Source organism: Saccopteryx bilineata, chromosome 10 (assembly GCF_036850765.1).
Source record: "Saccopteryx bilineata isolate mSacBil1 chromosome 10, mSacBil1_pri_phased_curated, whole genome shotgun sequence".
NCBI lineage: Eukaryota > Metazoa > Chordata > Mammalia > Chiroptera > Emballonuridae > Saccopteryx > Saccopteryx bilineata.
In genome coordinates, this window is record NC_089499.1 from 28159146 (window position 1) to 28178630 (window position 19485).

At 38.8% G+C, this 19485-nt stretch overlaps 1 protein-coding gene across 3 annotated transcripts in view; it reads left to right on the top strand.

Annotated features, from left to right (window-relative positions):
* Positions 1-19485, top strand: part of ZNF385D (zinc finger protein 385D) — a 910525-nt gene that overhangs the window by 760607 nt on the left and 130433 nt on the right. For all 3 annotated transcript variants that reach the window (XM_066244601.1, XM_066244603.1, XM_066244602.1), the window contains one exon: positions 11232-11342. In XM_066244601.1, the coding sequence (XP_066100698.1) occupies positions 11232-11342 (111 nt within the window). The remainder of the gene's footprint in view (positions 1-11231; positions 11343-19485) is intronic.

Consider the following 19485-nt stretch of genomic DNA (forward strand, 5'->3'; position numbering starts at 1 on the left):
GCAAAGATGGCCCGGGCGCTGGGGATGGCTCTGTGGCCTCTGCCTCAGGCGCTACAGTGGCTCTGGTCACAACATGGCGACGCCCAGGATGGGCAGAGCTTCGCCCCCTGGTGGGCAGAGCATCGCCCCATGGTGGGCTTGCCGGGTGGATCCCAGTCGGGCGCATGCGGGAGTCTGTCTGACTGTCTCTCCCTGTTTCCAGCTTCAGAAAAATGAAAAAAAAAATTATGAGATAACTTCAGATGCCATGATGGAATGTTGTGAAGGATGAGTGGGAGCACCTGGCCTTTTGAAGGGGGTCAGCTATAAATTCTGGAGAAAAAGATGAGTTCTAATTGGAGTCCTGATGGGGGGAAGATGAACTGGAAAGCATGGGAAAAGAGTTTTCCAGTCAGAGGAAGTGAAATGTGCATAAGACTTGGAGGGAGAGAGAGCTTGGTGAATTAAAAAATTGTTTCCTTAATGTATTTAGGTGACTTATATGTGTTCTATTTCTTACTTGATTTAAATTAGCAGATTTGGGCTTGAACCAATTAAAGAGATTGATGGAAATAAATCTGCCTCTAGTTGTATGAATGTATTTGTTAAATCAACTCATGTATGTCCTTTGTTATTTGGGAAAAGCAAAGAAATGATCCGGCTTCATGTGTACCTGCACTCAATCTACACACACACACACACACACACACACACACTCACACTCACACACACATGCCAGAGCTATGTCTTGACTTAGGTAGTTGGTATTCCTGTTAAACTCCCTACCAACCCAAATTCCATAGAAAGGAGAATAAAGTCATCATCCCTGAAATGAATTTTACTTATGTATGCTCTACAGAATGATTTGCACATGAACTTTACTTTTAGATTTTTAAAAAGCATTAAAAATGTGAAAAATAGTATAACAAAACCCACATTCAATGAGAATTTTACAGTTGTTAGTATTTTGTCATTTTTGTTTCTAGTTTTATATTTTAGAAGAAATAGAGCATTATGAATGTCTTATGAATTTTAGAAGAAATAGAGCATTATGAATGTCTTTCTTAGTAGCCACTGTCCTACTTACTCCCTCCCTTAGATCCCAGAAAGAACTGCTGTGAGTTTGGAGTGCACTCTTCCTTACATTTGAGTTTGCATACTTTTACATGCAAGCATGTGCATCTCAAACAATTTATGTTTTTTATATGTGATTATTGTTCACTTTTATTATGGACTATTTCAAACATGAAGAATAGAACAGTGTAATGCAAAGCCCATATATAGCCATCCTCTAGCTCTAGCAATTCAAGACCGATCTTTTTTTTTTTTTTTTTAATGTCTTTTTTTTTTAATTTTTTATTTATTCCTTTTTAGAGAGGACAGAGAGAGAGAGAGAGAGAAGGGGGGAGGAGCTGGAAGCATCAACTCCCATATGTGCCTTGACCAGGCAAGCCCAGGGTTTCGAACCGGCGACCTCAGCATTTCCAGGTCGACATTTTTTATCCACTGCGCCACCACAGGTCAGGCTCAAGACCGATCTTGTTTCATCTCTACACCCTTCATCTTAGTCCCCAAATATCCTCGATTATTCTGAAGCAAATCAAAGTTACTTACTCAGTTTACATGTTACTGTGTATTATTAAATGACAATGCCTTTTTAAACACATAATTACAATGCAGTCATCACAATTTAAAATAAAAAATAATTTCTTATAAATATTCAGTTTTATTTTCTCTTTTCCACTTCATTGACTGTGCACGTGTGATGTGTGTGTGTGTGTGTGCGTGTGTGTGTGTGTGTGTGCGTGTGTGTGTGTGCGTGTGCGTGTGTGTGCGTGTGCGTGTGTGTGCGTGTGTGTGTGTGTGTGCACGTGTGATGTGTGTGTGTGTGTGCGTGTGTGTGTGTGTGTGCGTGTGCGTGTGTGTGCGTGTGCGTGTGTGTGCGTGTGTGTGTGTGCGTGTGTGTGTGTGTGCGTGTGTGTGCGTGTCTGTTATATGTAGATAGTCTTATGCATTTTGTTTCTGTTTATCCATACTGATATGGAAATACTTAGCAAAATGCTTACAACTTTTGTATTGGCATTTCATTTTATAGCTCTTTGGCCGTTAATCATTTCTCCAACTTTTTTATACATGATGTCTAGAGCTCTTCTGTGTTCCTGGAATGCATAAACTTGGATTGCTTTAGATTTTATTTAGATTTGTTGCAGACAGTTTCTCTCCATCTTTTTTTGTTTGTTTATACTTAATGATCAATTGATTGATTATTTTTGCTGATGAAAGAAAACCTAGCGCAGCATTTAAGAGTACAAATGGTAGAGTCAGATTACCTGAATTCAAATAACCGCTCTGTAAGTGCCTAGCGTGCTGACCCTAGTCCAGCTAACTTCATGGTCCTGTACTTAGACATTCTCATATGCAAACTGAGAGCAAAGAAAGTACCTATCATTGTCCTTTCTGCACAATTCTGCTGTGAATCAAAAACTGCTCTAAAAATAATGTAAAGTTAAAAGGAAAAATTCAATTCAACTATCTACCTGGTAGCGATACTGTAAAGACCTAACGAGATAAGACAGCTCCTGTCCACAGTGCCTCACATCACACCTCTAAGTGCTCTCCTAAAGTTAGTTATTGTTTTCTTAAATATAACTTAGAGTTAACACAGTTGAATTTATATATCTTTTCTTGGATGGTTTTGGATCATATGGATCCTTTGAGGCATTTTTCTATGTTTTCTGCTTCTGAAAAGTAATGGTGACATTTACTAGTATTGCTATAAAATAATAGCAGATGCAGTTTCATTTACTGAGTGCTTTCTATGTGTCAGACTCAGTGCTGGGAGTCTGTGTACACTTTATATAATTCATTATTCACCACAGCGCAGTAGTGATTGTTATTCCATTTTAGAGAAGCTTAGAAACATTAAAATAAAACAGCAAATAAAAGAGCGGGATTTAAAGTACCTCTTAATTAACTATTTGTCATGCCCATTCGTGAGGAAATAGGACGGGTCAGTTCTTAGTGTCATATATAACAGCTGCAAGAACCTAGAACTGGGAGGTGGAAAGTTGTTGTTGTTTTTTTTCATTTTTTTACAAGAATAATACAACTCTTTCAGCTTTAGTGGCCTTGGCAATAGAACGAGAGGGGAATTGTAATCACTGCAATTTTTCCAGCTCTAAGATGCTATGATTCTTAGAAAAAGTTATATCCAACCTGACTGATGGTGGCATAGTGGATAGAGTGTCGACCTGGGACATGGAGGACCCAAGTTTGAAACCTCGAGGTCGCCAGCCTGTGCACCGGCTCATCTGGCTTGAGTATGGGGTCACTGGCTTGAACATGGTATCATCAACATGATCCTATGGTCTCTGGCTTGAGTCTAAGGTCTCTGGATTAAGCAAGGGGTCACTGGTTTAACTGGTGCCTACCCCCAACCCCGTTCAAGGCACATATGAGAAAGTAATCAATGACAACTAAGGGGCCACAACTATGAGTTGATGTTTCTCATCTCTCTTCCCTTCCTGTCTCTGTCTTTTTCTTGACGAGGGGGAAAAAAAGTTACACCCAAAAAAGGTAATCTGTGTAGTGTAATTTGAAATTGTGACAACCTAAATGTGCAGTGACAGAGAATTGGCTCAGGAAATTGTGGTACAATTATTCCATGAAACAGTATGCTGCTATTTATTTGGTAAGTATAAAAACTGAAGTTAAATGAACATAATAATCTGATGCAACATTAAATGAAAAGACAGAAAATTTTCTATTTTATGCATACAGCTATGTAAAATGTTTTCAAAAGTATAAAGGTATATAACTGTTGTATAATAAAGAATTTGGCTATCTTCATCCTTGGTTGCTGGGAGGTAACCTCTAACATCTTGGATTTTCCTGAATAATGAGAGTGTCTTCCTTAATCACTCACTCCTTGGATCACACCAGGGCTTATGCCAGGGGTCCCCAAATTTTTTACACAGGGGGCCAGTTCACTGTCCCTCAGACCGTTGGAGGGCCAGACTATAAAAAAAACTATGAACAAATCCCTATGCACACTGCACATATCTTATTTTAAAGTAAAAAAATAAAACGGGAACAAATACAATATTTAAAATAAAGAACAAATAAATTTAAATCAACAAACTGACCAGTATTTCAATGGGAACTATGGGTCTACTTTTGGCTAATGAGTTGGTCAATGTCCAGTTCCATATTTGTCACTGCTAGCCGTAACAAGTGATATGATGCGCTTTCGGAGCCATGACGCATGCATCCCGCGTCACCGGAAGTAGTACTGTACGTGAGCGACGCCGTACTTTGCGGAGCCACCACATACAGTACTCCTGTGCATCTGCATCCTGTGCGCCTCTCACTGACCACCAATGAAAGAGGTGCTCCTTACGGAAGTGTGGCGGGACCGGATAAATAGCCTCAGGGAGCCGCATTCGGGCCACAGTTTGGCGACCCCTGGCTTATGCTAACAAGATGCCTCAGAATGGGGACCAGTCACTAGAAAGACTAACCATGTGATTAGGGGATTGTCTCTGAGCAGTTAATGTCAGTATGACCTCCAAGGAGGGGAAAGGGGCTGAAGACTGAGTTTAGTCATATGGCCAATTATTCAGTCAATTATGCCTATGTACTGAAATCCCACTAAAAACTCTGGAAAGCAAGGCTTGGGCAAACCTCTTGGTTGGGAAGGTGTCGGGATGGTAATCATCCTGCTAAGGTGCCCTGACTCTGTGGGGAGAAGACGGGGAAGCTTCACCTTGAGGATTCTTCCAGACCTTGCCTTCAGGGTCTCTCCATTATACTGATTCTGACTTAATGCCATTATCCTAAAACTGTAATCATAAGTATAGTCCTTTGTTTTGTTAGTCATTCTAGGAAGTTATTGAACCTTCAGGGTCATGTTAATTCTCAAATTGGCAGTTTGTCAGAAGTACTGGTGGCTTGGGGACTTTGAAATTATAGCTAGATTCTAAAATGAGGACAGTCTTGTTGGATACTGTGTTCTTAACCCATGCAGACTACACTAACTCCAAGTATTTAGTTCCAGGACTATTGCAGTATATAACAACCATTTTTTAAAAACTCTCTGGTATTACCTATTAAAGCTTAATTTACATGCTCTATTTAGATATTTAATTACTAGTTCTAGACCTCAGAGAAATGACTGCTATACCCAACTAAACACATACTCACAAATACTTACAATAACTTTATTCATAATAGATTTAAACTGAAAAACCAGATCTCCATCAAGTGTAGAGTTGGCAAACAGTTGTGTTATGGTCACATGATAGTATAGCATACAGCACTGAAAATGGATAAAATATAAACACAATGCTGAATGCAAGAAGCTGTACACCAAAGACTACATACTGTACAATTACATTTTTTTTAAAGGGGAATGGATTTTTTTTTTATTCATTTTAGAGAGGAGAGAGAAAGGGAGAGAGAGAGAAGGTGAGGAGGAGCTGGAAGCATCAACTCCCATATGTGCCTTGACCAGGCAAGCCCAGGGTTTTGAACCGGCAACCTCAGCATTTACAGGTTGACGCTCCATCCACTGTGCCACCACAGGTCAGGCTGTACAATTATATTTTATGATGTACAAAAGCAGACAAAATCTACATTGATAATCTTATAAAGGTAGTGATTACTAGGGGGTATTGATTGGGCAAGAGCAGGACTAGGAAAGTTCTGGATTACAGAAGATGATCAATATCTTTATTGGGATAATGATAACATGCAAAGTATGCATATATTAAAAATGAACTAATGATACAGTTAAAATGTATATACTTTTTTTCTATGAGTTATAAAAAATTAAAGAAAAAGGACAAATTCAAAATTTTCCAATGGACAAATTGGTTGCAGGAATGGTATTATTAGGAATGTTGAATCTAAGTAATATAAACACACATTTTACTAATTCATAGTTGATGTAATAAATCTACAGTGGAATCTACTGATTGTCACTTAATACCACAGGGTCACAAGTACCGGGACAATGGATAGCACAGTGCTTACTGGTTGTATGATTTTAGCAAGGGGCAGTGAGAGCTCCTCAGTCAGTTGCTAGGATAGAAATAATGCTTATAAACATAAAAACGTACTGAGGTGCCCTAAGTGTAACCTTTAGAGCTCTCGTCACTGCCATTGTCACAGAGAAATGCCAACTGGAAGACACAATCTTTATATTTCTGGACTTCTAAACTGCCTGGCATTTAGGTTCTTATTCTTTGAATTTAAAACAGCCACAATAATAATAGGAACAAAAAAAGAAGAGGTCTCTTAGAGCCGGAAATGTAAACTTGGGGTTAAGTCCCATCCTCTCTGAAAATACAGCCAACACCCTAGAGAAGGGAACCTTGAGTTGTGGCTGTTTACCTGAGGCTGTGCCCTGCACACTTATTTACAAATCAATTTAGCAGAATACCCAGAGGGGAGGGGAGGGGAAAGCAGGGCCTAAGATAGAAATGCAAAGATCCCTTCAGCCTGAAATGAAGAAAAACATATTCCTTTGGCTTTAAATAAGGCCATAGGCTGAGTTTGAAATTGAATTTTTGTCTAGAGTCTGTGGAAGCATATTAACAGGTACAGAATCATTCTTTACTTGTGTTTGTTCGTTTTGGGAGATTGGATATTGTATTTAGAAAAGAATAGCTTTCAAAATATTCCACTTTAGAAATTAGATAAATATGGCTTAAAATACCATGTATATTTTACCACGTCTATCAGTTTTTAATTCAGTGCTGCATGGCATTAGTGAAATGTATCAAAGCTTTTGCAGATCTGATTTCCAAGTATTACGTTTTAGTTTAGTGTTTTTATTTTTGTACTGAAGGCTTTAAATGTTCTTGTACTGAAGGCTTTACATTTCATTCTTATTTGATAATGATTTTATTTTTCGGATTGTTATTTTGTAAACTGCAGAATTGAACCAGGGATGCTAAATTTAAAAACAAACAAAACAATGAAAGCTTTAGTTATATTATTTTAGAAAGAACTTATTTGAAAGATTTTTTTTATGATGGAGCTTCTCAGGGAATTTAATATTTTATTGTGCACTGTGAATATCCAAATTGTAATACCTGGGTATCCTACAACTTATTTGACCCTAATTTTTTTCTTGCCTGCACATATTGACATCTCTAGGAGTTTTATAGTAAGGGATGATTTTTTTGACAGATCAGTTCTATTTAGGGGGAGGACTAACATATATGACTTTTTTTTTTAACAAAAAGTTTAATCACAATGGTGAATAATGGTATGTTTAAACAAAATTATCAAAGTGGCTGTGTGCGTGTACCTGAGTTTATAGTAGATGCTACTTTTATTGCATACTATATAGATTCATTTAACTATTTAGCAGCAGAATTGGTTATTATTTAGATTTTACCCTTTCATCATTTCTTGTTGTGAATGGTTTTACATATATTTATAGATGTATGTATTAGGGGTTTGAATATGATTTATGTTCATTAATAAAGGCATTAAACTTATCATTTTGTTGTGCAAGATTCCTAAAATTATAAAAGATTATTTCTGCCTGACCTGTGGTGATGCAGTGGATAAAGCATTGATCCAGGTTCAAAACCTGGGCTTCCCTGGTCAAGGCACATATGGGAGTTGTTGCTTCCTGCTCCACTCCCCTTCTCTCTCTCTCTCTCTCTCTTCTTTCCAAAATGAATAAATAAAATCTTTAAAGATAAAGAAAAGATAAATACTTGTGTTGGTGCAACTATAGTTTGTGAAATTCATCTTTAAAATATAATTTAGTTAGGTATCTTTTTTTTAAGTATACTGGGGAATAAAATTGTTTCTGAAGAAGAATACATGACTTTGCATTGTGAAATTTGATTTTTATAGTCACAGTGATCAGAACATCATTCAATTCAAACAAAAGAATTGAATCTAGGGAATATGCCACATTTGTATGGTGTCTAGTTCCAAACTACCTCCTACACAAATTTGAATTGAATGCGGTCACTGCTTCCCCAGGGTTACTGAGAGATCGAAATAATAGGCTTACTCACCAATATATGATAAAAACTCAGCACTACATCTCAGAGAGAATATTTCATATAAATGTGTAGTTCATTTTTATTTCATAAGTATTATTATAAGGGGACTGCAATATACCTAAGTGGGTTATAGGCATAATTCACCTTATCCCCTGATGGAAATGGGCCCCATTTATGCACAGAACAGATGCAATATAACATGATGAGACAACTTTCTCTAAGTCATTGACCCCTTTTCTGCTTTTAATTTTCTGTAGCTGTTGGCTAAAAGGGAAATGATCCCCCAGCGTTCTCTGACTGTTGTCATAGAAGCATTGTGTTGGTATGTTTAAAGTAGTATGAGAATGATCCTGCACAGTACACTGAAGGCTGTTGAAGCAGCCCAGATTTTCTCATTTGCCTGTGTGCTTTCTCAAGCTCTGCGCACTGTCCAGTTTGGGTTTGAGCAGATAGGGGTGATGCGGAGTTGACAAAGGTTTGGAAGAGTAGCTGAGGGGGGGTGGGGGGACTTGGAGAAGTGTGTGTGTGTATGAGAGGGAGGGAGAGACAGGAATCCTTACCATTCCCTATGCCCTTTAAAACTGCTCTCTGATAGTAGGTTCAACCTATGGAAAAGAGACTGTAATTTTAAATTAATTTTAAGGTTTGGATTAAGTCACTGAACTGAATTTAGGAATGAGCTTTAGATGTGTATTGAGATTTAAAGAGATGATAGAATTCACTGGAAACAATTGAAATACTCATCAGCTGACAAAGGTATAAACACATTGTGGTATTTCCATACAAAGGAATACAACGCAGGGGTAGAAAGGAGTAGCTACAGGTAGACTCACTAACGTGATTGATTCTCAAATGCCTTGTCCTTAATGAAAGATGCCCAACACAGAGACCTCAGATTGTACCATTCCTTTTATATGAACTTCTGATAAAGGCAAAATTATACTGACCATAGCAGACCAGTAGTTTCAAAGACCTGAAGTGGGAGGAAGGGTTGGCTACAGAGGGGTAGAATGGAACTTTTCCAGGTAATGCAAGCGTTCTATGTTGTAATTAGTATTACTGTATGTATTGGTCAAAATCACAACCAATTCAACAGTTAACATTGGTGAATTTTATTGTATGCAAATTATACTTAAATAAAACTTGTGAAAAAGAAAATATGTTTGAATTTACTAGTAAGGGGGTCAAGGATATTAGAATTTTTTTTTGTTTTTGTTTTTGTTTTTTGTATTTTTCTGAAGTTGGAAATGGGGAGGCAGTCATCCCGCATGTCCGACTGGGATCCACCCGGCATGCCCGCCAGGGGGCGATGCTCTGCCCATCTAGGGCATTGCTCCATTACAACCAGGGCCATCCTAGCACCTGAGGCAGAGGCCATGGAGCCATCCTCAGCACCCGGGCCAACTTTGCTCCAATGGAGCCTTGACTGCAGGAGGGGAAGAGAGAGACGGAGAGGAAGGAGAGAGGGAGGGGTGGAGAAGCAGATGGACACTTCTTCTGTGTGCCCTGGCTGGGAATCGAACCTGGGACTCCTGCACGCCAGGCTGACGCTCTACCACTGAGCCAACCAGCCAGGGCCCTAGAATTTTTTAATACCTGGAAGTGACCAGAAATATCAAGTAGCTGAGTTTCACCCAGTATCTGGACAAGATTTAACATCAGATAAATAAAATTAAAGTGATGAAGATAAAAATGGTTATATCCATGATAACTGTTTAATTTATAAGCCATCTAGCCTAGTGCTTAGTACATAGAAAGCACTTCATAAATATTGAGTGCTTTAATTTTTATTGTTGCAGGTGTTATTTAGAACAGGACATTAAGAGTATTTAGGTAACTTGATAGGAGTTGTAAATTTCGACAGGAACTTTCTCCTACCTGTCAGTGAGGAGAGCCTGTGAGTCAACTGTTTCTGATGATTTGAAACACACAAAAGGAGGTAGAATTTATCAATGCCTTATTTGGGGTAATTAACAAACTACAGTATATCAAAGAAAGTGAATATTAGAGCATTATTTATAGATACATTCTTAGCTTTGTTGTGTATCTGTCAAATCATGTCTGAAATATTTCAACCCATCGTGAGCACTTTCATAAGACCTTCATATCTGGTGAGAGTTAAGAGTTCCGAAGTGTGCAGGCATTCATCAGAAGTCATGACTATATGTGTAACATTTAAATCATTTTGAAATGTGTTTTTTGTTGTTTGTTTGTTTGTTTGTTTGGGCCACATGAGAAATGGGTAATATGCCAACAATGCCTAGAGGAGTGTGAGGCTCATGGTAACCTTGATCTCACATGTGCTACAATAGAGAAAATCTAATAACCAATCTTTATTGATTTCTTAATGTGCCCAACACTGTGCTAATTCATGAATTATCACTATTAAACCTCATCACAGCCTTAATAGACACAGATAAACAAAGAGTTTGTACACATATTAAGAAGCAGATCAAAAATTTTAGTTGACTCTCACAGGTGAGAACCACTGATGTGTACTGTAGAACAAAGCTTGGTGAGGAGACATTAAGTTTTATTAGAGCTGGATTATTGACAGTATGGTTTTGGTGTCATTTGTTCTGTCCTGGGAAAATAAGATGGAGAAAGAAAAACTGATATATGGCTCAAACTTTTTGAACACCAAGTAATAAATCTGTAGGATATCAGTATATGTTAGGGGATCGATAAATGTTTGTTGAATGCATTGATAGCTCCATATGTTTGAATTCTCAGGAAGCAGAACTTCTCTACTCTAGTATATTCTTAAAGTAGAAAAGATACCAAACATACATAAAGTTAATATTGAATAATGGTATATAATTTATATTAAAGCTGATTCTTTGAAGTCCATTTGGAGCAATGTGGAAGACGCACTTCTGTATAAGATTGCTGGCATTTATAATAACATGAGTTTTGATAAACCTTTCATTATTTTTTAGGATTATCAAATTGAGACAATTGTTGATCCTAAATGAGAAAAACAGTTAGTATGCAGACTCTAATGAGTACATTTATTATTTTTCCTTATCATAGTGAGCTTCGAGCTTATTGTTTTCTATTTTTTGACAAAGTAGAAATGCCATTTCTTAGAATAAAAATATTTTTTATTATGTGAGCAGTAGATTGAAGCTGTACAGATTGGCTCTTTAATGAAATAGGCAACATTCCAATGGAACTGACAAGCTTTCTTTTTATTTGTTGTATTTTTTTTTCTCATTACAGATGGACCCGATTCAGAAAGCTGTAATAAATCATACATTCGGGGTTCCTCTTCCTCATCGAAGAAAGCAAATCATATCATGCAACATTTGCCAGTTGAGATTTAATTCCGATGTAAGTTTATCATTTAGTGTGCACTAAAAAAAATGTATTATGCTATTCTAATCTTGCAGAAGGGATTTCTTAAACATTTTTCTCCAATAATGGAGCCTGTCAAAGCTGAGATAATATTTTAACTCCTTATGTGCTTTAATTTGGGGGCTTATTATATTATATTTGGTTGTTTACTATGGATAAATCTCATATATATCATCTTATACACTTGCTGTTGAATGGTATTGTTTTAGTCTCTTAAGAATGCTTAGTTTAGGTCATATACTTTCTCTTCAGGGAATAGTCAAATATAGCACCACTAAGGTTTTCAATAAATGGCATGTCTGAAATAACTTAGGTCTCAAATTATATTTCTTTTTTTTTTTTTTTTTCTTATTTTTCTGAAGCTGGAAACGGGGAGAGACAGTCAGACAGACTCCCGCATGCGCCCGACCAGGATCCACCCAGCACGCCCACCAGGGGGCGATGCTCTGCCCCTCCGGGGCGTCGCTCTGCCACGACCAGAGCCACTCTAGCGCCTGGGGCAGAGGCCAAGGAGCCATCCCCAGCGCCCGGGCCATTTTTGCTCCAATGGAGCCTTGGCTGCGGGAGGGGAAGAGAGAGACAGAGAGGAAGGAGGGGGGGGACCAAATTATATTTCAAGATCAAGATTTTGGCTTTGTAAATCCTTTTTGCCTGCCTTGGTGGTGTCCAATTCCAGGTCAGGCATGTGTCCTTAATTATATTTATGTTGAGCTCTCAATTTACTGCCCTGGAAGTATTATCTCTTTAACAGGGATCCTAAAGACCTTGAAACACTCAAGCCCCTAATGAATAAAACTAGAGAGGAGAACATGACAGAAGGTAGACAATTGTGGACGTGATCAGTGCTTTGCGAATTATTCACAGAGCGTTAGTCACCTCTTTCATGCCTTTACTAAGAGTCAAAGAAGACTCTTGGTTCATCAGAGAGACGCTAGTTTTGGCTTGTGGCCAATGTGAAAAAATACTGCTCCCACAGCGTTCGTTGGTGTGGAGTTGGTCCTGAGAAATACGGAAAAGAGAGGGGATGTTGGTTTGTAAGAAATAGGAATTGAATAGTACCTTGTGGATACTCTAGGCAAACAGAAGACCTCCTCTTAGCAGAATGGCCCCTCCACAGTGCCATTATCTTGCACTCAATTAATATGCATTGTGGAGATGACCTAACAGGTCTGGGTTCTAAAGAATGTTAGTACTTCCAGTATTTAATCTCCCTGGGCTGCAAGTCGTTCCCTTAGGTCGTATCCTCTCCAGTGAGGATAGTAGATGAGAGAATCAGGCACAGGAAATAGATGGGGTGCAAATAAAGTGGCTTTTCTCTTCTGTGAGAGCATTTCAGTTTGTATAAGGATTGCTACCGTCCTATGAACTCATACCTGCTAGTACAGTACAATCATCAGGTAATTTTATAACATTTCTTCTGTTGGCTTAAAAAAAGAGAAGAGTGGATTACCTGCACAGCATCTGAAAGGTTTTTGCTGCTATAAAAAAGAATGCACTAAAGCATTTTACTTGAAGGGGTGTTTTTTTTGTTTTTTGTTTTGGTTTGTTGCTTTTTAATACTGAGCACTTTGATTTGAATTTTAAGAAATTCACCGTAATTTAACCGGTAATATTTTCAAGTGATCAATATTACATAGTAATCTTTTAGCTGTTGTAAAATAGAGAGAGTGAGAGAGAGTCTGACATGTAAATAAAAATCCTAAACTCAGTACAGTTAGTTGACCCTTGAACAACATGTGTTTGAACTGTATGGGTCCATTTATAGGTAGATTTTGTTTCAATAAATACGTATAGTACTGTAGATATATTTTCTCTTCCTTATGATTTTCTTTTTCTTTTTCTTTTTGTATTTTTCTGAAGCTGGAAACGGGGAGAGACAGCCAGACAGACTCCCGCATGGGCCCAACCGGGATCCACCCGGCACGCCCACCAGGGGCGACACTCTGCCCACCAGGGGGTGATGCTCTGCCCCTCCGGGGCGTCGCTCTGCCACAACCAGAGCCACTCTAGCGCCTGGGGCAGAGGCCAAGGAACCATCCCCAGCGCCCGGGCCATCTTTGCTCCAATGGAGCCTTGGCTGCGGGAGGGGAAGAGAGAGACAGAGAGGAAGGAGGGGGGGTGGGGTGGAGAAGCAAATGGGTGCTTCTCCTATGTGCTCTGGCCGGGAATTGAACCCCGGTCCCCCGCACGTCAGGCCGACGCTCTACCGCTGAGCCAACTGGCCAGGGCCATGATTTTCTTAATAACATTTTTCTCTAGCCTACTGTATTGTAAGAATACAGTATATAATACAATCAACATAGAAAATATGTATTAATCAACTGTCTATGTTATTAGTAAGGTGTCTAGTCATCAGTAGGCTACTAGTAGTTAAGTTTTGTGGGAGTCAAAGTTATACATGGAATTTCAACTCCACAGGGCATTGACACTTCTAATCCCCATGTTGTTCAAGGGTCAACTGTAGTTGCAATTTTGATCATTTCTAGACACTCAGCCAACAATCGGATAGTTCTGTAATTGTAAATTTAAGTGGCTTTTCATTGGTTTATTTTCTTTTTTAATCATACTGATACTTTACTCATCTAGTGAAGGCTATTTTAAGACCCCCGCCTGCCAACACTTTCACTATCATTTTCCTTTTTATTAGGAAACCCATCTGACACATCCAAGTGAGCTCTTTTGTTTGATTACCCCCAGTGATGGCTCGCTCACCACTTTGACAATTCTTTCTTTCTTTTTTTATTGTTTCTTATTCTGTAGATAGAACTCAAAGGCATGTTTAAAGACTTTAGCAGTATTGTCAGGTATGCTTTAGGAAATACATTATCGTTACATATGTGATTATTACATATATATAGTTACATAGGTGATTATTTACATTAACATAAAGAATAGAAACATAATACATACTTCTTTTCTAAAATGTAGTTTTATTTCCATGGTGAAAAAGCATAGCAACTTATTTTGCTAGTGAAGTTTCAAAATGATACAGCAGTCAATGTGTATTTATTAGGGACAATTGTTTCTCATTCTCACAACTTCGCTTTCAGGTTTGTCTGGCATGTGGTAAAAGGAAAACAGCCAAGGTATTGGGGAATGCAGATTAATCAGGCTGGTCATAGTTAAACAATTGTGGGCATGTCTGTTCCCTGTGATGACTATATTAATCTTCTATTGCTGGTGGAACAAGTTCCCGCAAACTTAGTGGTTTAAAACAGCACAGATGTATTGTTTTATAGCTCTGGAGCTGAGAAGTCAGAAGTGGGTCTCACTGGGCTAGAATCCAGATGTCGGCAGGATTATGTTCTTGCTGGAGCCTGTGAGGGAGACTTCAGTTCTTGCCTTTTGTTCTAGAGCAGGGGTCCCCAAACTACGGCCCGCGGGCCGCATGCGGCCCCCTGAGGCCATTTATGCGGCCCCCGCCGCACTTCCAGAAGGGGCACCTCTTTCATTGGTGGTCAGCGAGAGGAGCATAGTTCCCATTGAAATACTGGTCAGTTTGTTGATTTAAATTTACTTGTTCTTTATTTTAAATATTGTATTTGTTCCCGTTTTGTTTTTTTACTTTAAAATAAGATATGTGCAGTGTGCACAGGGATTTGTTCATAGTTTTTTTTATAGTCTGGCCCTCCAATGGTCTGAGGGACAGTGAACTGGCCCCCTGTGAAAAAAGTTTGGGGACCCCTGTTCTAGAGGCTGCCCTCTTTCCTTGGCTCGCGACTCCCTTCCATCTTCAAAGTCAGTTAGGGCCAATCGAGTCTTTATTACTGTGATTCTCATTCATCTGCTCCCTTTTCCACAATTATGGAACTATGTGATTACATATGTAGACCTACCTGTATAATCCAGGATTTTCTTTTTAGCTGAGTGGAGGGGAAATAGTGAGCCAGACTCCTGCCTGTGCTGACTGGGCTCCACCTGGCAACCCCCATCTGGGGCTGATGCTCAAATCAATGGAACTGTTTTTAGCATCTGAGGCTGATACTCGGACCAACCAAGCTATCCTCAGCACCTGAGGACTATGCTCAAACCAAATGAGCCCCTGGCTACAGGAGGGGAAGAGGGAGTGGAAGAGAAGCAGAAAGTTGCTTCTTTTGTGTGCCCTGACTAGAGATCGAACCCAGGACATCCATATGCTAGGGTGACACTCTATGCACTGAGCCAACCATCCAGGACCAATTTTTCTATTTTAAATTCAGCCGATTAGCAACCGAATTTCATCTGTAACTTAATCTCCCTTTGTCGTGTAATGTAATATACTTACTGTTTCCAGGGATTAGAACTTAAAATATCATTGTTCTGCCTACCACAGATACTCATTTGCATATCTGATTTAGGTTTAAATTGAATTTCATGACTACCTGAATTTACCAGATAATCAATCCATTTTTGTGGGTCTATATAAACTGAACACATGTAAATTCACTGTCCTCACATTTTTCCTTCTCTTGAACCTGAACGTAAATTCACTACACAGTGCTAATTTTTAAAATTGAAGTTTTTTTTTAAATAGGAAGACTCAATGTAATTGAGTTTATAAATGACACAGCAATATTTTAACTATGATTTACAAGCAAAATATAATTACACAAAATTGAGATACAGGGGTAGCAACTCTAGTAGAACTTTAAAAAGATCTCTGTGGCATTATTATGTCAATAAAGGGAATTTATGTACTGGAAATATTAGTTTTATTTACTTATTGACTGGTCATATCCATAAATATCAATTTTATATAATATTTAAAACTGAACACCAAAATCAATCGACTTTATCATCCCTTCATTCACATATAAGAAAATAATCACTAAATAAAGAGAAGATTCAGACGTTTATCATACTGAATCATTTTAATTCCGAGAATGCCATTTATAATCCCAATACAACTGCCTCTTCACTCTTTACAGGTAAATCTGGGATTTATCTTCCTGTTTTCATTCTTAAACCTAGAATCTTTTTGGAAAAGTAACACTGCAAATCACTCGTATGCTTGGCTGGATCCTCTATCACATAGGGAAGTATTTTTGCCTTATGAAGCTAGCTTTTTACATTTCAAAGCTTCTTCCCCTTCCAAGGAAAATAATAGTTTGTGGCTCTTTTCATCTCTGCATCATGAAAATTCAATTTCCTTTTCCTCTAAGCTTTTATTTATTTTTTTAACCCTTTCTGTTATTAACCCCATAGCTTGGTGTTAACGCTGTACCTGTTTCCTGTGTAGTCGTTCATTCTCCATTTGGAGCCCTGACGATATCTTTTGAAAAGTCACATTATAGTGTATGTACTTTACATCAGATTGCCTGCTCCTGGAGTAGGCTATTCTTTGGGGGGGGGGGGGAGGGAGGGACAAAAAAAGACTATGCTGGAGGTTTATATGAAACACACACATGCAGGTATGCAAAAAGCTTCTAGTTAAAGACTGAAGTTGCAATTTGCCCAATTATTTTATCAGCATTCTAAAATAAGCATAAATTACCATTGGCCTGGGCAATTTAGTAAGTGTGCCTTTGAAACACAGTTTATAGCATGGACGTAAGATTAAGTGAGGTAGAGAATAATTGCTCAGTAACTGTTTATTAATGGAAAATTAGATCTTGGGCCCCAAAATAAGGAATTGTAACATTGTAGCATCTCAGAGTCACTATGGTTAACTTCCTAATTCTGTACTGTAATAGCATTCCGGAATATGGTAGAGACAAAAGAAAATTTCTGCTAATTTTACATGTGGAAACTGAAGTGCAGAGAGCATGGGAGGTTATACAAGGCCACCAGATAACAGCTGACCCCACAGGGTCAGTGCGCACATCTCGGATGTTGCTCCTTCATCCAGCCCTGGTGAACCAGCACATCCATCCCTAAGTTCCAGCAGATCCTACAGTAATGGCGTGGATGGAGATCTGTGTTTTTTTCTGCCCTGTCCAGCTATCTCAGGAGAGACCCTGAGGCCTCCTGCTCTTGTAGAACTTACAGGGTGAAGTCTGCACTGTTGAGGAAAGTCATTTGTAGCCCAGGTAAGGTGTCACCTAAGGCAGTGGTCCCCAACCTTTTCTGGGCCACGGACTGGTTTAATGTCAGAAAATATTTTCATGGACCAACCTTTAGGGTGGGACGGATAAATGCACAAAATAAAATTATGCGACCAGTATAAAAACTGGTATTTTAAAATATAATTGTCGAACTTACGAGACAAGTGTCAAGAGTGAGTCTTAGACAGATGTAACAGAGGGAATCTGGTCATTTTTTAAAAATAAAACATCATTCAGACTTAAATATAAATAAAACGGAAATAATGTAAATTATTTATTATTTATTCTTTCTCTATGGACCGGTACCAAATGGCCCATGGACACTGGTACCGGTCCGCAGCCCAGGGGTTGGGGACCACTGACCTAACGACTCACATGTGCTCTCACATGGCTTCGAGCCCTCAGTCAATCACACTCACAGTTCGGTTGTAAACACAGCGCAAATTACTGAACTTTAATACTGTAGCAACATGTACTTTATGACTCAGGACTGTCAAGCATTAATTAGTTCAGGGGACTGTGATCAACCAGAAAGGAAAACAATCCCATTGTTAGGAGTTAAAGTTGCTCAGAGGTTGCAGACCCCTCCAAAGGGGGACCCTTGGAATCCTCAATAATAGAAATTGCTACATTTCCAATGGTATTATAACATTATAGGGTTCTGTATTGTAGAACCCAGAAATGTAGTGAAGCTAAGCAGTGTATCTGAATTTAATTCGTATCTGTCATAACTCCCATAACCAAATGTGGCAATATAAGGATACAAAGGCTAACGGGAATACTTTTTCCTATCAAATGACCAAGTTACGTAATTCAACTTTCTTAACATCATCTTAAGACACATTTTTTAACTATATATATGTCAGCATATTTCCTGGAGGTGGTAATATTTAAAGGAAATACTACTTAGATGGAGAGAAAAACAGAAACTAATGGTGATTATATTTGAGTAGAAAAACTATTCTTTTACTTCTTTATACATTTTTTTTAATTTTCCAAATCCTCTTTATAAGCACACTTAAATTTTAAAAGAAATTGTTGCACCTATTATCCTATTATGGTTTTTTAAACTGCATGTTTTATACAAAATGATAAATTCCATTTTGAAGGCCTCTGTTGCAACTTTCCATTTCTCTTGCCTGTGTCTGGCAGTCTGCAGGCTCAAAACATGCCCAGGAGAGTTCACAGATATTATCATTGTTTCATTCCGATTTCAGTATTTTATTACATGTCCTAGGAGAAAGTTAATAAAAATCTGTGCACGGGGGGGATATGCATCTAACCCCAGACCTAAAAAACAGCATCTAGGGAAGCTGAGTGGAACGGTAAGAAAATCACTGGATCAGGAATTGAACTACTGGTTGTCCAGGTCTGTCATCTCTTAAGTGGCCTTGTGTTCTTGAGCTCTTCGTTGAATTTACAGGTTCCTTCATTGTAAGTTCACTCGACATTCAAAAGCATTGGGAACAAGCAGGGTGGTTATTCTCTGAGGTGTTGATCTGGAAATATAAGCACGCTCAGCTTATGGGAAACTTTGAAATGGAAGGCCACAACCTCTGGAATTTGGCATTGGGGACTCATGTAACTAAACGCAGTGAGTTCAAGTAACATAACAAAGCCACGTTGCTCCTGATCATGAAACCATTTACAGTAAAATAAGTGAGTCCATGACCTGGTATTCCGGGATCCTCTCTGGTCTTAACAATGTTCCCTGAACCCAAGGTAGCTGATCTTCTAGAACAGCGGTTCTCAACATAAGTATTTCCGATGGCTTTAGGCGACCCCTGTGTTTTGGTCGTTCGACCCCCGCCGGGGTCGCGACCCACAGGTTGAGAACCGCTGTTCTAGATGGTAGAACAAATGGCCTGTTGAAGGCAGAGGAATGACACCAGCTTGGAGACATTGGAGTTCTGTCCTATAGGATGTAGTGTGTGCTCTGAGCCAGTGATGGTGCTGCCAGAATTCATGGGTCACTTCAAGGGAGAGAAGCGAGGCATCTCCGACTGCTACACCTAATGAGCCCTGTCCAGATGTTTGTTTCCCCTTCTCCGTGATGTTGAATCACATCAGCTTCCAGTAGCAATAGTGATTGCTGT